Source organism: Lepidochelys olivacea (genome assembly GCF_965140295.1).
Source record: "Lepidochelys olivacea isolate rLepOli2 genome assembly, chromosome: 2".
Classification (NCBI taxonomy): Eukaryota; Metazoa; Chordata; order Testudines; family Cheloniidae; genus Lepidochelys; species Lepidochelys olivacea.
The window spans coordinates 251,671,933-251,695,531 of record NC_140412.1 but is presented as its reverse complement, the minus strand read 5'-3'; the positions used below and the strand labels follow the sequence as shown (position 1 = coordinate 251,695,531).

The 23,599-nt window shown below is 43.9% G+C and overlaps 1 protein-coding gene across 2 annotated transcripts in view; it reads right to left on the bottom strand.

Annotated features, from left to right (window-relative positions):
* The window catches only part of LMBR1 (limb development membrane protein 1), a gene marked incomplete at its 5' end in the record, with an annotated part of 146,839 nt that overhangs the window by 27,851 nt on the left and 95,389 nt on the right, over nt 1-23,599 (bottom strand). For both annotated transcript variants that reach the window (XM_084620662.1, XM_084620663.1), the window contains 4 exons: nt 3,586-3,658; nt 5,309-5,373; nt 7,044-7,112; nt 7,651-7,777. In XM_084620662.1, the coding sequence (XP_084476788.1) occupies nt 3,586-3,658; nt 5,309-5,373; nt 7,044-7,112; nt 7,651-7,777 (334 nt within the window). The remainder of the gene's footprint in view (nt 1-3,585; nt 3,659-5,308; nt 5,374-7,043; nt 7,113-7,650; nt 7,778-23,599) is intronic.

The following is a 23,599-nucleotide window of genomic DNA, read 5'->3' as shown; positions in this document are numbered from 1 at the left end:
TCAGCTGTGCTTCCGATGACTTAAGAGGGGCAGTGGGGGCGGGGGGAAAGAGATTGGGCTCTCAGCTCCCTGCTGGGAGCCTGGCTGTCCCCAGGCTTTCGGCTCCTGCTCCCTGCTCGGAGCCCAGCAGCTGCCCCCCAGCCCTCGGGTCCCCACTCAGGAACCCCGGCTGGATGGGCAGCCTCCCAGGCTGTTGGCTCCCCACTGGGAGCCCGGCTGCACCCAGCAGTGAACACCATGCCCAGAAACTGGGTGGCTTCCAGGTTCCCAGTGGGGAGCGGAGAGCCGAAAGCCCAGGGAGAGGTGAGGAGGGGAGGAAGGGAGTCCTGCCCCTGGCGGGGAGATCCTGCGGGGCGTGGGTAGTTGGGAGTCTCAGTACAACCAGGCTCCCAGTGAGGGACAGGGAGCCCATAGTCTGGACAGCACCCAGGCTCCCTGCAGGAAGCAGGAAGCCAGGACCCCGAGGGGCAGCAGGACTCCCCCTGGGGAGCAGGGAGCCCAGCCGGCCTGAGTAGCCTGACTCAGAGCATGGAGCCTGGGCAGCAACCTGGCTGGGAGCTGGCGCCGGGCTTTCTTGTCAATTTCACTTAACGAAAATGGCAGCCAACAGCCAATACAAGAAACCCGCAGTGTCTACATGGACACTACATCACCCTAACTACACCAACATAAGCCCTATGCCTGTCATGGAGGTAGAGTTATTATGTCGGTGTAGTAGGGCGTTTACATCGATGGGAGCCAGGTTGTACTGACAATACTACCCATAATACTTTTATTCCAAGCATTTAAATATGCATATTATTAAACATTAAAATAGCAGTTATCTAGTCCAAACTGGCTTGTACCTTTATTATAGTCCTGTTCACTTATGCTAAGTATTCCGTATCACCTTGCATTAGCTGAAGTAAACTTTGGTTTAAGTAGATAGGAAAACTGTCAACATAATGATATACAATCGTTTCCTCATAGCAAGAGAAAAGGTATTACCCTCACAAATCTATCCATCCTGGCACAGGCCTAGAAGGTATCTTCATGCCTCTTAGTATGTGGAATGTATGAGTTTTCGAACAAAAGATAAAGGGTACACCTTGGTACCAGAAACAAACAAGGTAAAAAGTTGATTAATTGAATCCAGTTTCAGGTGAGGTATATAGTACCTTTTACTGGTAAACATGTGTAAGCAGGGTCCAAATGAGCTCTCCCCGACATCTAGTGATGAACTGAGGAAGGGGACTTCAGGAGCCAACCTTGTTTGCATGGGCACACCCACCGTGCTGAGGGGCTCAGCATGATGGGGCTGTTTTCCCAAATGATCACTTTTGGCTGGTGTTGGATCAAAAGTCACTTTGCTGTTGGGGCAGAGGTACTAAAGTGTTGTTATTCTTGTTGTGTGAAGCAAGGGAAGCTGAACTATGCTTAGCATACCCTGATTGAGGGACTAACCCTCAACTAAATTGCATGTGGTAGGCAGGGAATATGGGTGCCAAAGCCCAATGGAGTTGACAGAGGGTGCGGACAGGTACTTGTACCTGATGGTGTGGGCCCCACCTAAAGGTCCTAGACACCATTTGATCATTTCTCTCTCCACTGTGTAACAACAGAGAGGATTAAGACTCAACAGAGAGTCTTGTTGCACACCAGTAGAACTGAAATCATGGATAAGCTGCCTAAGCATTAGATCTGCTTTGGGACAGTGTCTCTGATGCAAGAAACTGCCCAGTCTGCACTAGCAATGAGGTTTTCCCATTAACAGCTGAAATCACAGAGTTGAAATCACTGAGAGCTGTGTTAAGTGTCAAGACGTTCCAGAACAGCAGAGAGTGGGAGATGAGCTCACACAGATGCACCTCTGAACTCTGGGTCGTCCCGGACCAAGGACAACAACTGGGAGTGCAGTGTGGTGGAGGGAGAAAGGGGCATTTTTTAGTTGCTGGACTTAATAACCTGAGTCAAAGGGACATTGCCCAACCTACTCTCGGGTGGGTCTTTTGTTTATGGCTTTATGTTTATGAATCCTGCTTGTGGCGTTTTCCCAAATTAATGCCAGGTTACTTCCCTCCTTTTATTAGAAATTCCTATTTTACACTCGGACTCTGTGCTTGAAAAAGGGGAAGTGTTGCCTCGGAGACACCCAAAGGGTGGTGTGTAATTCTCCCAGGTTAATGAGTGGGGGATCGAGCCGGTTTTGTGTTGTACCATTGAAAAGGAGCCCCTAGATACTGAACCCAGCCCTTGTTGCTGCCGACTACAACTGGCAGAAGGGTTGCACGAGTAAGGTATAAAAAGAGGACAAAGAACATAACTTTGGGGAGCACATCTTCTGCGTAAGGTGAATGCAATATCGCTACACAGGACTGCTCTTTAGAAACTGGTATCCTATAGAACCTTTTCTTGTACCATACTAATAAACCAGACAGAAACTGATTATTTGGTCTCAAGCATACTGTATAACGAACCAAAGTGTGGTCAACCAATTCATTATACAATTTATCAACACCTTGGAGAAGACGGTAGCACTGCATGTCCCAAACAGAAAACAACAAGGGGACAAGGGAATGTAGAGTGAAGACTGAAGGTAAGAATGCAGGGAAATAGGGCAAGAGAAATGTCAGTGAGGGCAGAAGACTGAAGGGAAATGGAGGAAAAATCCAGTAGAGCAGAGTTTGCGGGAAGGCGTTGACAGGAAGTTGGCAGGAGAGGAAGATAATAAAGCCTCCCATGAGTGATTAGACTGAGACACCAGCAGGCCGGGTGCAGAACCTACGTATAAGGGCGTTTTTCCACTCTGAAAATGGTCACACAAGTTGGGGATGTATCACAGGGTTAAAAACAGATCAATTAAAAAGGTAAACCTTCAAAAAATTTTAAAAAATCATGATTTTTAATAGACTCAACTTTTTTTGAAATCTTAGTGTTTGCAACATTATACAGATGCACTTCACCAATAACTGTTTATGAAGAGCTTTGAGATCACATGAAAGACACAGCCGAGGAGCAAAGTTACACTAAAAAGCATGAACTACTTAAAACTTTCTGAACCTACTGTAATGGATTACTTTAAAATTCTCTGTTGGGAGACTCTGGATTGTGGAAAGCTGCTCTGATATGTAAAATTTAAGCTAATAATTCATTAAAAAATAAATCAAGGATCACCAAGTGAGCACTCATCTCCTAAGCTGACAAAATGCAGAAATCCTTCCTCTTTACAGTACCCAGTATCTTATTAGTAACTGGATTCCTCTCCAAATTAGACTAAGGATTTACTTATAGCATTTTAGAAATATGTTTGATTGTAGTGGCAAAACAATTGACTTGTTGCCAATTAGTCTGAGCCTTCACATCACAGACAGACTTCCTGAACATGATCAGAAAACCACCAATAACAGATATTATAAAATAAAACAGGGAGGATCCTCATGGTTCTGTGCAAGTAGGGGCATGGAATAGTTTAGATGAGTGAAAGCCTACAGCTTCCAGGACAAGGTAAGAGATCCTACTTATTTTATGGTGAAATGAATGCTCAAGACCAGGAAGTGCTGTTTTTCTTTGGTTTAAATATTATATTACACAACACAACACATGTACCGTTTAGTCTCCTCTGGATTGCTTCTTCCTCTAAGGTGATGATGTATATCTGTTCATCCAGGTCTTCAAGGATCTGAAATTAGAAATGCAAATGCTAATTGATAAACACATTCATTTAAATGGATATCTTGCTTGCCAGAATTTATGAGTCTACTTTTTGGATTAAAACTACTTTTGAAGAAAATATAAACATTACTGGTACAAGAAGGCTGCATAAAATATTATCACATTGTCTATGATTAAAGATACTCAGAACTCTAATTATAATCACATGGTTAACTGTCCCATAAAACTTTCCTTTTGGTCTAAAACCTTGATTAGTCTCAGTCCAAAGGAATTGGGAGGGGGAAGGGGGGTTAAGAGGAGTTTAAGCTAAATTCAGTCATTTAAGTTACACCAAACATATTTTTTTAATCATTTTGTGCACAAAAAAATCAAAAATGGCTGACAACTTATCAAACTTCACATTTGACTAGACTACAAAAAGGAAGAATTGCAGAGTTTGTAAAAACAATTACTGTAAAGTTTACATGACAAAACAGTTTTCACAGAGTCCGACATTTCAAATGGCAAAATTGCCAGTGAAGTTGTGAAAAAGCATGTAATTTTAGTGACGTTCTTAGGTTTTGTGTATCTACAGAGCACTTGAGCTTAAAAAACTTAATAGGTGTGGAAATGCTTTATGCTCTCCAATGTCACAAGTAGGGTTTTACCAGTCATTTTATTCCCAAAAATACTGGGCAATGAAATGGAAAAAAATTAATGCTCTCACACAGTCATCTCCATGCCTTCTTTCATGCAGCACTCATGTATAGAATAAGCTTCCCTGAATTCACACATAAGGCCTCTACCACATCCACATATAAGTCCCTCTTACAAATTCATTTCTGCCATACTGCCTACAGTGAACCAAGTTCCCTAGTACATAAGTTCTCTGTTGTTTTTCCCCTCCCAAACCTCTCTCATTTGATCTTCGACTGTAAGCACCTCAAACCAGGGACCAGCCTTTTTAAGTGTTTGGAAAGTATCTAACACACAGTTGGCATTACCGCAAATAAAAAATATCAATACTGTAGTGTTTAATTCAGCCATAGTGTATACAATATATTAAGCTAGTCAGTTAAGTTGGAAAAAACAAATACCACCAGAGAAAATTTTTATGAAGAGCACAGATATGATGCTATGAAACCAAGATGTTCTATTTCTTACCTATTCAATATTTCTATACTAAATTATAGAAACTTAGTGGAATTAGACAGCAAAGTTACTATCCACGTATATATGACTGCATAAATTCAGTGATTCTAGAATAAGTAATTACATATGATTTACAGAATTGGGCATTATAAATTAAAATAGACATTTAAAAACAAAAACATGAAAAATATTCTACAATCAATCCCAATAGGAGCAACTCAGGCCCTGATTCTACAAAGACTTATGTAAATGCTTAATTTTAAGCATATTAGTAGTCACTTGATTACTAAAGTTAAGCACATGTATAAATCTTTGCTAGACTGGGGCCACATTGTGTAAAACATAGGGCATTGGTTTTAAAGTGCAGATACCAGAAAGTTTTGCAATCCAGTAGCACAATCAATTATCATTGTTTAATATGTGAAAGCAATATATTTTGCAAAAAGAAATTTGTCTGAATATGGCTATGGTACTGTACCTTCTATTTTAAAATATTGTCAAAAGTGTAGAAATACATTGTACTTACTGTTGGCTTCACCAGCAACTGACCCATCACTGTAAACATTCGTGAAAGCCCCACTGGCGTGCATACTGTGGAGGAAAAGATATAAATAACCTTGATTAGAAAATGCACAGCAATTATATCTACATTATGAACATATTCTTACTTATAACTGAATATTCTTCTTTTTCAGCTACATTTTGGTTAGACCTCTGTACTCCACCATCACACTAGAAATATCAGGTTTCACGGAATATTGAACAATCCCCTGGGCCTGGTTCTGAGATTATAAACTGGTGATCCAAAACTTTTTACCAGCATGGAGTAGAATGTAATCAAAGATCCCTTCCTTTGTTTAAGCTGGCTACTCTTTACATATCTGCTGCCATATACTTTGAATAAATGGTTAACTGCGGCTTTACACAAATACATAAATGTAGTTTTGCTTCCTATCTTATTAAGCTGATAATAGCTTCAGTAAATTTCTTACAAATTTTTAAAACCACCTCTCATTTAATACACTACTAATGAAGACATTACCACCAAAAAGCATTTTAAAACAACAAGTTAGGTGGTTCTCAAGAATGGCGTTGTCACACATTTTGGTAGGTATCTCCATTTGCTGCCAGTTGTAACAAATCTCCAGTACTGAAAGGTCATGAAGAACACCTTTGCCTTCAAACAGTGTATGTATGTGGGAGATGGTGGAGGTGATGATTTGGAAAGTGGGAGAAGCGAAGACCTAAATGACGTTCATTATTAGAAAAGGCATTCTTGTTTAACAAGGAGTATCAGAAGAATGAAATGGGTTGTTCCTTTCCTTTTACACTCTATTTTTATTAAACAGTATTTCAGTACAAACCTTAAGAGTTATGTAAAAAATTTCAGACTTGGTGCCTAAAATCAGACAGCTAAATCCAAAGTTCTTCAGGTCTGATAAAGTGACAATTGCTGGCCCTGTCCTTTGTAGTGAGCCAATTACAGAATTCCCACAATGGCTGTACACTTTTTATCTAGAATTCAGACAAAACTCAAGACAGTCAAAAGGAGAAGGACACTCTCCCTTTCTTAGTAACTGCAGAGAAACATGGTTCAAATTATAAGGTAACTGTGGGCTCTCACTGGGATCTGTAGCTTTACATCACCATTCCTCCCCAAACGGGGAGAGAGTCAAACTCTAAGTGGCCCTGGCCGATCAGAGGTAGTGACTGGATGTACAATAGTCAAATGATCCACCAGTAAGACTGGCCAGAACCCAGGTCACCATGGCCAGTGGGTCAGGGATTTTCCTTTCTGGGTACATAAGGAGACATTTCAGGCACAAAGGAGGGAGAACTGCCTAATGCCTATTACATGAGATTGAGTTCTGAATCAATTCCTGTCCCTGACTTGTTGTGCAATGCTGGTTTTTTCCCCCACACTTTGTACAAATGTGGATACCTTGTAAGCAGCATGAGGATTAGTTCATTTCATTTGCAAATTGCTTTGAGGTTCTGAGGTCCTAAGATGAAAGATGTTAATTCTATTTGTTTACATATTTCAAGAACCAAAAGTTTGAGGTATAAGTTTTATAAGAGAAAAACCTGCATGGGAACACAAATTGAGAAAAAATCTAAGTGAAAAAAGCACTTGGGAAAGTGTCATAATACCTCTAATTCACTCTTTTTTCATCCTCAAGTTATATGCAGTAAAGTAATCCTGAACCTCCTATGACCTAAAAATATTACTTTTCTTCTACAATAGTCCGAAAAATACTTACAGAGAAGTAATAAACATCCCATCAGTGATATACAGGAATATAAATAAGGGAGGTAGAATTCCCAAAGATCTGTAAAGGAAATTTTCAAGAGTGACAGCCTATTAAATATATGCTGTTTATGTTCTATTTGAATCTATTTACTAGTAGTTAGCAAACACTAAGAAAATTTACTTTTGAGTCTGACTGGCTTAAACTTAGATCTTTCCTTAAGTTAGAACAATTTAAGGAAATGACTTTTTCAGGATTGCACAATACGATTTTAAAAAGTAAATCAAGAATTAAGCAGTTTATAAAATTGTGGACAACAATCTCCTTGACACTTTAGGAAGAAAAGCCAAGTATCTTAAAAGCTACTTGAAGAACCTACTTCTAACATTAGGTATGTAGACACTCTGAACAAGAAAGCTGAATTTCCTCAGTTTGCCATAAGAATCATGTAAAAACACTAGCTGAATGCAAAAATCAAGTACTGATTGGGAATGGGTTACATTTGTTCAAAGTAAAAAAAATTAATGCAGTATGGGGATTTACTATAAATGAATTTTAATTGAAAACATCAACTTCTATGCTGTACACAGCTAAACTTATTTTTAAAAATATTCCATACCGTACAAAGACTCCATACTGGTAGCATCATTGTCAATGAGAGCTGATGCCACCCACACTATTCCAAAGATAAGCAGCCCAAGAAGAATAAGCATAACAAGTGTTTCCAAAATACGTGCTCTGATCCCCTAGGAAAAATAAAACATTTTCAATATATTTAAATATTCTGAACATAAGGCAAATTAAATAAGAATTATTATATAATTTCACACACATACATACATATACATTGTAAGAGCACATGCAAGATATTTTTATACACAATGGAAAAAGCATATAAGTGCTTATGCCTTCATACTGTCTAGACTAGCTTTTTTCCCTTAGAAAATTGTTTAAAATTATTTAAGCTTTACAGTTCTCATTAATCCCATCCTAGAAAGAATTTTTTATACCTTATGATTTTGCTAGGACAGTTTTAAAAGATGGATTACTTTTCTAATACTTTCAGCCAACAAAGTGGATTGGCAAATTTTTATCTATGATTCCAATCAAAGGAATGGAAAGCCAATTATGGCAAATAGCCAAATAGCCCAGCCAACATTAAACCCTGCACAGGTACAATGCACCAATCTACCTAAAATAGTCTTCAACTGTAATTGCTTCTGCATCATTCCTCACAGTCTACAGAGCCCTCAAGTGTACAGTTAGAGTACTACTCACTCTCTATCTAGCCACATATCGTTGCTGCAGTTACATCAGACTTCTAATGTGCCCAACATTGGGTGGAACACACTTCATCTTGAATAAACATGCACCACACAAGCATATAAAAAGATTCTATGATACATACACGCACAAAGTGTAAAAGGCTGTATTAATGCATTGTTAAGTTCGCAAATTTAAACAGAATATACAAGAGAATACAATGAGCAGTCTACTCAATAATAAATGTTAGTATTACTGTGAGAACCTAAAATTTTTCTTCACACATCCCTAACATAATGTAAGTAGCCCTGCGATTACATTAACAGCTTTTATATTTAATTTTCTTGGGTTTCCTGAAGAAACCTTCTCCTTTGAGGATTTTCAATACAGGTCCCCCAGACTACCCTGTGGTCAGGGCCTGTCTGAGGATTCTGCCTTCTGTTGTGTGCACATGTGCACCCCAAGTGTGTGAACCTGTACTGAAAAATCTACTCTAAAGAACTCTAGTTACCAGTGAAAAAGAAACAGCTACTCGCCTTCTGTAACCATTGTTTGAGATGTGTTGCATATATATATCCATTACACCATAAGTGTGCATGCATCTTGCGCCCATGCCAAAGATTTCCCAAGCAGTACCCGTAGTGGCAGCCCCACACACATCCCAATTGCTTTGTGCTTCCAACTGAGAGTATAAAAGCTGGATCCATCCCACCACTCCTTCAGTTCCTTCGTGCAGGGATCCTAACGATAGACTACAATGGGTTGGGGAAGGAGGGTGGGTCATATAATAGACATGTGCAACGTATCTCGAAGAAAACAGTTACAAGAAAGTGAGTAATCACTTCTTCGAGTATTTGTATATGTCCATTACGCCATAGGTGATTCCCAAGCCACTATTAATGGAGTTGCGGCTAGGAGTCTCATCACAAGAGTTTTTGTAGGAACACTTAAGAACCACGTTGCTGCTCTGCACACATCTACAGTAGGGACATTGCCCACAAATGCCATGAAAGCAGGAGTGCTCTGACCAGGTCCAGTAAAAGATTTTACCTCACCCATCTTGTCTCTCTAATATTCTGGGACAAACATGGCTACAAGAACACTGCATACTGATAACTTCACAGATGACGAGCTATCTTTGGCAGCATAGCACATAACAATGTAGCTGGTATCCATTTAGAGCAGGGGCAGGCAAACTTTTTGGCCCGAGAGCCACATCGGGGTTGCAAAACTGTATGGAGGGCCGGGTAGGGAAGGCTGTGCCTCCCCAAACAGCCTGGCCCCCGCCCCCTATCTGACCCCTCCCACTTCCCGTCCCCTGACTGCCCCCCTCAGAACCTCCAACCACCCCCCTGCTCCTTGTCCCCTGAATGCCTCCTCCCAAGACCCCCCGACCCTAACCGCCCCTCCAGGACCCCACTCCCTATCCATCACCCCCTGCTCCCTGACCCCTGACCGCCCCAACCCCTATCCACACTCCGCCCCCTGACAGGCCCCCCAGGACTCCCATGCCTACCCAACCTCCCCCCCCGTTCCCCGACCGCCTCCACCCCAGAACCTCTACCCCATCCAACTGACCCCCTGCCCCTTATCCAATGCCCTAGCCCCCTTACCATGCCGCTCAGAACAGCATGTCTGGCAGCCCCGCCACCTGGCCGGATCCAGCCACACCACCGTGCTGCCCCGCAGGAGCTCGCAGCCCCGCCGCCCAGAGTGCTGCCCCCCAGCAGCATGGCTGCTGGGGAGGGAGACAACCGGGGAGGGGCCGGGGGCTAGCCTCTCCGGCCGGGAGCTCAGGAGCTGGGCAGGATGGTCCCATGGGCCACATGTGGCCCATGGGCCGTAGTTTGCCCACCTCTGATTTAGAGTGTCATTCAGCTGTAATAGGATGACCTTTCATTCAACCTGCATAGGATATGAAGAACTGGGAAGACATTCCAAAGGACTTTGCTCTGTCCAGGTAAAATGCTAAGGCTCAGCGCACATCTAAAGTATACAGCTTTTATTCATCCCTGTGAGCATGTGGCTTTTGAAAAAAGACCTACAAGTATATAGACTGATTCAGGTGGAAATCAGATACCAGCGGGGGAGGGGGCGGGAATCCTTACGTTGCAGCCTAGGCTGCACCTTGTCCGTGTAGAATATAATATATGTGGAATCTGTTACCAGTCATGCAAAAGTTCTCCCACTCTTCTAGCAAAACTGATGCCCACTGAGATGGCCACTTTTGCTAAGAGGTATAACAAAAAGCAGGAACCTAAGGGCTCAAATGGACGACCCACATAAGGGCAGACAGGACTATATTTAAATCCAAAGGTGGAGCTGGACCCCTGACAGGTGAAACAGCCTAATTTAGGAATCTGATTGTCATAGGATTGGAGAGAACACTATTACCATAAATACATGGGTGAAAAGCTGAAACTGCTGCCAGGTGTGCCTTAATAGAACTAACTACCAGACCTGACTCTTTGAGATGTAAAAAATGATTCAAAGAATTCTAGACTTTGGGCTGTGTAGGAAAGTCACTGTGGCTAGCTGCCCAGATGGAGAAATGCTTCAATTTAAGAAGGTAAGTAACTCTTGTAGAAGGCTTCCAGCTATCAAGCAAGAGAGTCTGGACTGACACTGACCAGTGCCCCTCCTCTACGTTTAACCATGGATGAACCACATTGTGAGGTGTAGCACCTGAGATGCAACACTTGCCCGAGATTCTGGGATATCTAGTCTTTTCTTCATGGCAGACGCAAGGGTTCTTGGGTGGATAGCCTCTGCAGGTCCAAGCACAAGGCTGCCCTTTCCAGGCTGGAGCCATGAGGATTGTTCTGCCTCTTTCTTGCTTCAGCTTGAAAATAACATGGGGAAAGTGTGTCACACATACAGCAAGCCTATGTCTCACAGGAACAGCAAAAAATACAGGAAAGCGGCCTGTGACCTACTCTTGGACAGAACTGGGGACATTTCCTGTTTTGTTGAGCTGTGATCCACTGTCAAAAATTATCTTAACCAAAACATTAATCCTGGAACAGCTATATTGAGAAACTATTCACGATCCAGACTGAAGGACCTGCTCATGTGGTCTACCAAGCTATTCTGAACTCCCAGCAGGTGAGATGCCTTGATGGCCCTGAATGTGTGGCAGGAACTGTTGCCATGCTTGGAATATTGCATAAAATTCAAGAATGTTTATATATAACCTTGCCTCATGGGTGCCCCACAAGGCCTGAGCTTGAAATCACCCAAATGAGCTCTCCAACCCCATGGCTGAAGCATCTGTCATCAAAGTCATAGGAGGGAGAAATGGAGAGAATAATTTTTCCCCTCACATATTGTCCTGACTCATCCAACAATTCAGAGACAGTAACACCCTGTCTGGGATGAATACTAACTTGTCCAGTTTGTGAACATAAGCGTGGTAGACTGACTTGAGCCATGTCTGCATTCCCCAGAAGTGCAGCCTAGCGTGAGGGGTCACATATACAAGCAGCCATGTGACCTACGTGCCTGAGGCAATTCCTCACTGTGATTCATGGGTGTTCTCTGAATGACACACAGAGGGCCGCTATAGACAGGAACCTGGGAAGAGGCAGGTAAGCCCTGGCTGAGGTCGAATCCAGGACCACCCCAATGAACTCATCATCTAATTGGATTTTCTCTGTTTGTTTTCAGGCACAAGCTGCTGAACAAATGGAGAATTGGATGGATACTGGTCCCTACCTGATCACAGGAGTGATCCCATACCAACCAGCTGTCCAGGTAGGGATGCCCCCAGTGGAGACAGGCTGCCACCACAGTCATATTTGGTGAAATATGATGACAGTCCAAAGGATGGAATGGTTAACTGGTACAGTTTTTCCACCTATCACAAGCCTTAGGAACTGCCTTTGGCCAAGGCAAATTGCCGCATGGAAGTAGGCATCCTATAAATTTAGGGAAGCATACCAATCTCCTGAATCTAGAGAGGGGTAGAAAAGAAGCAAGGAAAACCACATGGAACATCAGAATATTCATAAATGATCTGGAAAAGGGTGTACACAGTGAGGTGGCAAAATCTGCAGATGACACAAAATTACTCAAGATAGTGAAGTCCAAAGCTGACTGCAAAGTTACAAAGGGATCTGACAAACTGGGGGAGGGGGCAACAAAATGGCAGATGAAATTCAATGTTGCTAAGTGTAAAGTAATGCACACTGGAAAAAAGAAATACTCACTGTACATAAAAAATGATGGGGTCTAAATTAGCTGTTACCACTCCAAAAAGATCTTGGAGTCATTGTGGATAGTCCTCTAAAACCCATCTGCTCAATGTGCAGTTTAAAAAAAAAACAAAACAAAGCAAAAAAAACCCTGACAGAATGTTAGGAACCATTAGCAAAGGGACATAGAGATAGAAAATACCACAGTGCCACTATATAAATCCATCGTATGCCCAGAGCTTGAATACTGAATGCTGTTCTGGTCACCCCATCTCAAAAAAGTTATATTAGAATTGGGGAAAGTACAGAGAAGGTCAACAAAAATGATTAGGGGCATGGAACAGTTTTCATGAAGTGAGATTAAAAAGATGGACTGTTCATCTTGGACAAAGACTGCTGAGGGGAGACAGGATATAAAAATCACAAATGGTGTGGAGAAAGTGAATAAGAAAATGTTATTTACCCCTTCACGTAATAAAAGAACCAGAGGTCACCTGATGAAATTAATAGGCAGCAGGTTTAAAACAAACATAAGGAAGTACTTCTTCATACAGTACACAGTGAACCTGTGGAACTTGTTGTGAAGGCCAAACTTATAATAGGGTTAAAAAAAGAATTAGACCTATTCTCCGTGAACTTTTCTATCAATGGCTATTAGCCAAGATGGTCAGCGATGCAACCCCTTGCTTTGGGTGTCCCTAAACTTCTGACTGCTAGAAGCTAGGACTGGATGACTGAGTGGATCACTCGATAAAGTGCCCTGTTCTGTTCACTCCCTCTGAAGCATCTGGCACCAGCCACTTTTGGAAGACATGATACTGGGTTAGATGGACCATTGGCCTGACCCAGTATCGCCATTCTTATGTTCTTAAAAGTTGCTTAAGACAAAAACAGGGATAGAAGGTAATTAGAGGTGGGTGAAGGTGATAAGGGCAGAAGGAAGCGTGAAGGGGTAAGTTCTTCTTTGAGTGCTTGCCTTTGTCCATTATTCTGTAGGTGTGTGCTCATCTTATGCACTGATACTGAATACTTTTCCCTGGTGGTACCCACAGGAGCAGCCCCATTTGTGCCCTGGTTTCTTCATGCTCCCACCTGAGGCTATAATAAGAGGAGCTTTCCCACCCCCTCCTTCAGTTCCTTCTTACTGTCTGTGGTCCAGTCGGAGCATATCTGTACTTTACAGCTTTGTCCTCTGTGGACAAAGTCGCTTACAGTTAGCCTTTTTAAACTGATGGTGCTTGTTCTGCCCTTTGAACATCCTTGTTTATTTGATTTTTTTTTCCCTTTTCTTTTATTAGGCTCCGGAGGCCTCTGGTCCACACATATTGTGTAGAACCTATGCCAAAGTCCCCTGGCTTTAAGCCCTGCTCTGACTGTCATAAACCAATGTCTGTTAGTGGCCTACACTCTCACTGCTTAAAGTTTTGGATTAGATTCATATTAGAGATAGGTATCCGATCTGCTGGGGCTTCAAATCTAGAATGAAGAAGCAGAGAGAAGAATACTTTGGATTAATTTTCCTGGAGGCTTCTCCCAGCATCAGAATCCCCTTGAATGGTAAAAGGGAGATCACTGACCACTCCTTCTAGGAGTGCTCTCCCAGTCTTGCCAGCAGACAGAGACCATAGGAGATTTTCTTCATCAGGGCCATCCTCTTCAAGGCATAATAGCTCTGACCACTCCTGTCCTCTGAAGCATAGAAAGACTGCATCAACTTCTCTGCAGCAGAAGGCCATTTTGGCACTGATGGTAGAGTGCACTGTTTGGCTTGCTGCTCCCCAGAACCAGCTCACAGTGGCTCTCAAAGAGCTGAGCAGTTGACTCTATCGAGGGCAGCTACTTCCTTGGTGACATCAGTCGATCCATTTTATCACTGCTTATGGAAGAGCAACTATCCATTTTGGTGCCAACACCACTAGAGGCCTACGTGGCTGTGAGAAATCTATTGTGCCTTTGGTACCACCATCACTGCTGATTTTGGACAAAGATCCTCCACCAGCACCGTTTAATGTTCCGTGGTCTCTGGTGGCCCCATCAGTCTCAGGTCTGGTACTGCCCTTACTGGCCTCTTTAACGAGGATGTCTGGGACCCCAATACCAGCTTAACCTCATCACATGGCACTGATATAACCAGGAAACTTTCAATGCTGCCATTAGTACCACAGTCTTGACATAGATCTAGGTCCTGGCCTCCAAGGACTTCTCTCGGTACCTCACTACCATGGCTTTTGGAGTAATCTTACTCCTTGTCAGAGTCCAAAGTGGGTTCCTGGGTCTCCCACTTCAGAGAGTCCAGGGCCTCCTCCAGAAACTGTTCCTACTCTCACAGAAGACTCTCTGTCAAGAGCAGATCCAGGGATTGGGAAGCCTGATCTAGATTCAACTGGCCTTCTGTATCAGCCTCTTCACTGGCTGTATTGAATGCCTTGGGGGATGTCTCCAGCATCGAGATTGACATCTTTGCGTCCTCATGGAAGCAGACTGCCAAGAAAGCAGACTTCCCCGACTGGTACCAACAGACCACAAATGGTCTTTACTAAACAGCAATTGGGTTTGAAGTTTTTTAAAATCTGAAGATTTCCTTCTGAACGTGAACAGTAGCTGGTTTTCAATCTCCCATAACTAATTTTGACTGTGCTAAATCTAGCTAAGACTTTTTTTAAACCCAGGAATAGTCTATGTTAAGTATGAAACTGGAAACTTCAGCGTTCAGTTACTGGAGAGCAAAAACGTTCAAAATTCAAACAAAATTTCCATGCACAGTATTTACCTTTTAACTCTGACTACAGTAAATATGCAGGACTTGATCCTCAGTTGACGTAAATTGGCATAATTCCATTCGTTTCAAACAAGTTATACCAGTTTAACCAGCATAAGATTTGGCCCAAAAGAGTCACAGTTGGAAGGGAGTAGTTTTGGTAAAATTATGAATCTCCATTTGTTCTCTTCAGAGAAGTATTAGAGGCAAAGTATGTGCAATACTATGAAGCTCCATTTGGTCATGAGAAAAAAAATTTATGAGATTAGAGGGAAGCACAGAGCCCTTGAAGGAGGCATTCAAGATAATCTGGTTTTTAGACATTGAGAGGGCATTCTAGACTCCTCTTCTAAACCCCTGGATTCAGGGAGAAAAATAGTCTAAGACTTTTTTTACTTCAGAGAGACTTAGCCAGTAAGCCTTGGTCTACACTAGGAGTTGAGGAGTTGAGCAGCGTTAAATTGATTTAACCCTGCACCCGTCCACACAACTAAGCCCTTTTTTCGACTTGAAAGGCTCTTAATATAGATTTCCTTACTCCACCCCCAACAAGGGAATTAGAGCAGAAATCGGCCTTGCCGGGTCAAATTTGGGGTACTGTGGACATAATCAGACGCTATTGGCCTCCGGGAGCTTTCCCGGAGTGCTCCATTGTGACTGCTCTGGACAACACTCTCAACTCAGATGCACTGGCCAGGTAGACAGGAAAAGGCCCGCGAACTTTTGAATTTCAATTTCCTGTTTGGTCAGAGTGGCAAGCTGCAGGTTAGTGCAGAGCTCATCAGCAGCGGTGACCATGATGGAGTCCCAGAATCGCAATAGAGCTCCACCGTACCAAACAGGACGTACGGGATCTGATCGCTGTATGGGGAGAGGAGTCCATGCTATCAGAACTCCGTTCCAGTTTTCAAAATGCCAAAACATTTATCAAAATCTCCCAGGGCATGAAGGACAGAGGCCATAACAGGGACCCGAAGCAGTGCCACGTGAGACAGGAGCTGAGGCAAGCCTATCAGAAAACCAGAGAGGCAAACAGCCACTCCGGGTCAAAGCCCCAAACATGCCACTTCTATGATGAGCTGCATGCCATTTTAGGGGGTTCAGCCACCACTACCCCAGCCGTGTTGTTTGACTCCTTCAGTGGAGATGGAGGCAACACGAAAGCAGGTTTTGGAGACGAGGAAGATGATGATGATGAGGTTGTAGATAGCTCACAGCAAGCAAGTGGAGAAACCGGTTTTCCCGACAGCCAGGAACTGTTTCTCACCCTGGACCTGGAGCCAGTACCCCCCGAACCCACACAAGCCTGCCTCCCGGACCCGCCAGGCGGAGAAGGGACTTCTGGTGAGTGTACCTTTTAAAATACTATAAATGGTTTAAACGCAAGTATGTTTAATGATTAATTTGCCCTGGCATTCGTGGCTCTCCTGGATGTACTCCCAAAGCCTTTGCAAAAGGTTTCTGGGGAGGGCAGCCTTATTCCGTCCACCATGGTAGGACACTTTACCACTCCAGGCCAGTAACACGTACTCGGGAATCATTGTAGAACAAAGCATTGTAGTGTATGTTTGCTGGCGTTCAAACAACATCCGTTCTTTATCTCTCTATGTTATCCTCTGGAGAGGGATATCATTCATGGTCACCTGGTTGAAACAGGGTGCTTTTTTAAGGGGACATTCAGAGGTGCCTATTCCTGCTGGGCTGTTTGCTTATAGCTAAACAGAAATGTTCCCCGCTGTTAGCCACGGGGAGGGGGGAGGGATGAGGGAATAGCCACGCGGTGTGGGGAGGCAAAATGTGACTGAGGAACGAAAGCACATGTACTATGTATGTAATGTTAACAGCAAGGTTTACCGTGAAAGAGGGTACCCATTGTTCTATAAAATGTGTCTTTAAATATCACTGTCCCTTTTTTTTTCCTCCACCAGCTGCATGTGTTTCAAGGATCACAGGATCTTCTCCTTCCCAGAGGCTAGTGAAGATCAGCAGGCGAAAAAAACGCACTTGTGATGAAATGTTCTCTGAGCTCATGCTGTCCTCCCACACTGATAGAGCACAGACGAATGCGGGGAGGCAGACAATGTCAGAGTGCAGGAAAGCACAAAATGACCAGGAGCAGAGATGGCGGGCTGAAGAGAGTAAGTGGCGGACTGAAGAGAGGACTGAAGCTGAAAGGTGGCGGCAGTGTGATGAGAGGAAGCAGGATTCAATGCTGAGGCTGCTGGAGGATCAAACTAATATGCTCCAGCATATGGTTGAGCTCCAGAAAAGGCAGCTGGAGCACAGACCGCCGCTACAGCCACTGTGTAACCAACCGCCCTCCTCCCCAAGTTCCATAGCCTCCTCACACAGATGCCCAAGAATGTGGTGGGGGGGCCTCCGGCCACCCAGCCACTCCACCACAGAGGACTGCACAAGCAACAGAAGGCTGGCATTCAATAAGTTTTAAACTTTTAAAGTGCTGTGTGGCCTTGTCCTTCCCTCCTCCACCACCCCTCCTGGGCTACCTTGGTAGTTATCCCCCTATTTGTGTGATGAATTAATAAAGAATACATGAATGTGAAGCAACAATGACTTTATTGCCTCTGCAAGCGGTGATCAAAGGGAGGAGGGGAGGGTGGTTAGCTTACAGGGAAGTAGAGTGAACCAAGGGGCGGGGGGTTTCATCAAGGAGAAACAAAGAGAACTTTTACACCGTAGCCTGGCCAGTCATGAAATTGGTTTTCAAAGCTTTTCTGATGTGCACCGCACCCTCCTGTGCTCTTCTAACCGCCCTGGTGTCTGGCTGCATGTAACCAGTGGCCAGGCGATTTGCCTCAACCTCCCACCCTGCCATAAATGTCTCCCCCTTACTCTCACAGATATTGTGGAGCGCACAGCAAGCAGTAATAACAGTGGGAATATTGGTTTCGCGGAGGTCTAACCGAGTCAGTAAACTGCGCCAGCACGCTTTTAAACCTCCAAATGCACATTCTACCACCATTCTGCACTTGCTCAGCCTGTAGTTGAACAGCTCCTGACTACTGTCCAGTCTGCCTGTGTATGGCTTCATGAGCCATGGCATTAAGGGGTAGGCTGGGTCCCCAAGGATAACTATAGGCATTTCAACATCCCCAACAGTTATTTTCTGGTCTGGGAATAAAGTCCCTTCCTGCAGCTTTTGAAACAGACCAGAGTTCCTGAAGATACGAGCATCATGTACCTTTCCCAGCATTCCACACTGATGTTGGTGAAATGTCCCTTGTGATCCACCAGTGCTTGCAGCACTATTGAAAAGTACCCCTTGCGGTTTATGTACTCGCTGGCTTGGTGCTCCGGTGCCAAGATAGGGATATGGGTTCAGTCTATGGCCCCACCACAGTTAGGGAATCCCATTGCAGCAAAGCCATCCACTATGACCTGCACATTTCCCAGGGTCGCTATCCTTCGTATCAGCAGATATTTGATTGCGTTGGCTACTTGCATCACAGCAGCCCCCACACTCCAAACTGATTCCCGACTGACCGGTAGCTGTCTGGCATTGCAAGCTTCCACAGGGCTATTGCCACTCGCTTCTCAAATGTGAGGACTGCTCTCATCCTGGTATTCATGTGCTTCATGGCAGGGGAAAGCAAGTCACAAAGTTCCATGAAAGTGCCCTTACGCATGCAAAAGTTTCACAGCCACAGGGAATTGTCCCAGACCTGCAACACTATGCGGTCCAACCAGTCTGTGCTTGTTTCCCGGGCCCAGAATCGGCGTTCCACCGCATGAACCTGCCCCATTAGCACCATGATGCCTGCATTGCCAGGGCCTGTGCTTTGAGAGAAGTCTGTGTCCATGCCCTCATCACTCACGTCACCGCGCTGATGTCACCTACTCGCCGGGTTTCGCTTTGCCAGGTTCTGGTGCGGCATATACTGCTGGATAATGCGTGTGGTGTTTAATGTGCTCCTAATTGCCAAAGTGATCTGAGCAGGCTCCATGCTTGCCGTGGTATGGCGTCTGCACAGAAAAAAGGCACGGAACAATTGTCTACCGTTGCTCTGATGGAGGGAGGGGCGACTGATGACATGGCTTACAGGGTTGGCTTACAGGGAATTAAAATCAACAAAGGGGGTGGCTTTGCGAGAAACAGAATGGCCCCCTCAAGGATAGAACTCAAAACTGGGTTTAGCAGGCCGTTGATTTCATGGAGGGAGGGAGGAGAAAATGAATACAAAACAAATCTGGTCTATTTCTTGTTTTGATCCACTTCATCTATCTTTATACATCTTGCTGGCAGCAGACTATGCAGTACGACCGCTAGCCATCATCATCTCCTGAATGCTCGGCAGAAGACGGTGCAGTATGACTGCTGGCCATTGTCTTCTGCTGGCTGCAGATTAAAAGACAGTGCACTGCCGGTAGGGCTGAATCGCCATGAAACGAAACTTAAAAGGGAAATGACTTGGCTGAGTCACTCCCATATTTGCCCAGGCGCCCCGACCTCATCAAGGTCGGTTAAAAGAGCACCCTGGACTACGTCGACGATGGCTACCAGTCATACTGCACTGTCTGCTGCCAAAAGGCAATAAACTGTTGCTGCATAGCAATGCAGTACTGCGTCTGCCAGCACCCAGGAGACATACGGTGACAGTTAGCTGAGCGGGCTCCATGATTGCCGTGGTATGGCGTCTGCACAGGTAACTCAAGAAAAAAGGGGCAAAACAATTGTCTGCCCTTGCTTTCATGGAGGGAGGGAGGGAAGGGGGGCCTGACTATATGTACCCAGAACCACCCACGACAATGTTTTAGCCCCATCAGGCACTGGGATTCAAATGTACCCAGAACTCAAATGGGCGGCAGAGACTGCAGGAACTGTGGGATAGCTACCCACAATGCAATGCTCCGGAAGTCGACGGTTGCCTCGGTACTGTGGACACACTCTGCCAATTACATGCACTTAGAGCATGTGGAGCATGTGTGGGGACACACACAATCGACTGTATAAAAACGCTTTCTACAAAACCGACTTCTATAAATTCGACTTAATTTCGTAGTGTAGACATACCCTAAGTCAACTCTAGCTGAAACATCTCCCTATTACTAATGCTCTATGAAGAAACAGACTCAAGTTTCCTCAACCTCCAAATTTCATGGGAATTTATTCTTTCTGGACTTGTGGAAAAGGTCTACTCTTCAGGGTTGAGAGGAGGTTGCTCTGGTGGACCTTAAAACATTAACAGAAACCTCCCCTTCCCTCTGAGATGCAGGAGGATGCTCAAAAGACTGGCAAAACAAGAATTATACTACAATAGAGGTCTGTAGAGCATAACTCTAAGTGGTGCACTTGCAGTCAATCTTTTTCCTTTTAAGAGAGAATTTCTTAATTCTAGTTGAAGTGTTCAGTTGAGTGACTTTCCCAAAGTCTGGGTGAGATTAGGGTATGAATTAGAGCAAAACAGATGAGACTCAACCTAGCTGAAACTGAAGTGATTACGGTCAGTTGTGGAAAGCAGCTACAGGATTTGGCCAAGATTATATTGACCCTCAATTAAAAAATGTTCATCCTTCACTTGTGATGAAAGTCTGAAACGTGGGGACTGGATCAGAATTCCCAGCTGCTATAGATGAACAGCAATAGTGCCAAGACACTTCTTCAATCTGCATCTGATCAGGAGGTTGCATTCTTTTCATCCGGATCCCACTTCAATGTTTTCTCCATCGTCAAGAATTGAATTCTCTGCTTCTCACATCCTATTGACACTTGCTCAGATTCAGCAGTCTATCTGCCTGATGAGCCTTCCCCAGCAATTCCTCAACACTTTTCTAGGTATATTGGACAGTTCATGTATATCAAAATGAGTGTCCAAGAATGCCAGACTATTTTGTTGCACTCTTAGATCACACCTATGCTCTAATTTATGCCACCGAAAATGTTAGGCTACAAAGAAGTGATACATTTGTCATGGCCACTTTTAAATAGTTTACTTCAGTAGGCAGAAGGTAATTACTGAATATACTACAAGTTTTTTGGTCAATAAGGTGGTGGCTGTAGCTCACAAAAGTTGAAGATGTTAATCAAAAGTCCCTTGACGAGCTTTAATAAAGAGCTAACAGACACTCATATGATGGCATGAAAAATAACAAAACACCGCTGTCAATAAATTTCTTGGTAGGAACTAGTGGAAGATCAAATATTTGCAATCAGTTGAGCCATTGAGAGATTGTGAGAAACCAAGTGCAAGATCAGAGGCAATACTTGCTACTGGATGGTGCAGAGCATTATTTTATTGTCATTGTTACCTTTGCTCCTTAAACATGGACAAGAACAGAGTTTATTAAGCATTTTTATGCATCTATCAAACCATAACCCTGCAAATACACCTTATGGGAGAAACTCCCTATTCTGTGCCCTTTTAATTGAAAATTTCAAGTAGGGTAGGCTTCAGACACCCTTCCTACTTTTATCAACTGAAGGTTGTTTTACCTTCCAGGGTGGCTTGCAGGCAATTTCTAATCAGCTTAAAATTCAAGAAGTATAATTAACAACAAGGCATTAAAAACTGAGATAAAAGTAATATTCTGGGCTTTGAAATAGAGGAAAAAGTAGATTAACACAAAACAATTGTTCTGCATAATATCCAATTTTACACTTCAAGATGCATTCACATGTCCAGTCCAGTCTTCCTGTTGGTGCACCCAGCCCATGGCCATCAAAATTTTTTTCCCCTCAGTGACACCTGTTGAGCAGGTCAAGCTCCCCTTGTTGCCACATGCCACTGTATACAGGTATAAAGGGCAGAGCTGCCCAGCTCCCCATTCAGTTCCTTCTTGCTGTAACTCCAACGAAAAAAGGTAGGAGGGCGGGTCACGGAATGGGCATATGGAACACATCTTGAATTACAGAACAGGTTAGTAATCATTTTCTCTTCAAGTGATTGCACATGTGCATTCCATTCTTGGTGACTCACAAGCTGTCAACTCATCCCACTCTAGCACAGTTGCTGGAATCTTGAGCCACAGCATAGTGGAAGACAAACATGTGAACCCAGGTTACCGCTCCACAAAGGTCTGCAATTGGAACGTGCGACAAAAAGGCTGCCGAGGCCACTGTGACCTTGTTGAAAGAGCTGTGACTCTGCTGGTGGAGCAACAGTAGCCAAATCGTAACACGTGCATATGCAAGATGTGATCCAGGAACAAAGTCTATGGGTGGAGACTGATCGTCTGTGTTACCACTGCTACAAACAGCTGGGAGGATTCACAAAATCGTCTGTTTCTGTCCCGGTAAAATGTCAAGGTTCTTCTGATGTCCAAGGCGTGCAAACGCTCTTCCTCCCTGGTCACATGTGATTTTGGGTAGAATACAGTCACATAAATTGGTTGGTTGATGTAGAGAAAGAAAACCACCTTTGGAACAAACTTCGGATAAGGATGCAGGTAAACCTTATCCTTAAAAAAAGATCATATATGAATGCCCCAGCTCTCCTACTCTTCTGGCCGAGGTAAGTCTCCAAAAATGTCACCTACAATGATAGGTGCAGCACCACACAGGTAGCCAATGGTTCAAATGGGGGTCCTGTAAGTCTTGACAATAATAAGTTTAGATCCCGGGGGGAATGGGGTCCTGCAGTTGAAGGTATAATTCAACTAGGACCTTCAACAACCTTAAGGACATATCACTGGAGAATGCCTCCAGGGGTAGTTGGCATCAAGATGGTCTCTTGTTGCAGTGCCAAAGAAACTGACTGTGACTTCCGACACAAGGCTCAACAGTGCCCCTTGTGGAGCTGGAGCCTTTTTTTGTCCTAGATTTGAACTCCCTACAAATCTGACACCAGTCCACCTCAGGCAGCTACTGTGCGCATCACTCACTGGCACAGATTTAGAGCCAGAAGCACACAGCCTGAATCCCAGTCACCAGGGCGTACCTCAGTACCATGAATTAAAAAACCGCAAATGGGAAAATAAAACAAGACTGAAAAACTTTTTAAAAAAATATAACAGCTAAAACTTATTTACGACCATAACAACACCAAAGACTAGACTAACTACACACACACACACACACACAAAATGTTCACAAAGGCTGAGAGAAAAAACTATTCTGGTATAGAACAGAGTTTCAACGACCATCACGGGTGGTAAGAAGGAAACGAGGAGGGCTGGGGAGGTGGGGGGGGGCTCTGTCCTTAATACCTGCATGCAGTAATGCACAGCCACAGGGGAAGCTCGAGCCACCCAACTAGCACTGCTCAGGGAAAAAATTTCTGATGGCCATGTGCTGGGTGAACTGGCACCAGGAGTGGACTGGACATGTGCAATCACTTGAAGAACAACTAAACCAGGCAGGCATTCCTTGTGTTTCACTGAAACAAAGTAAAAGATTT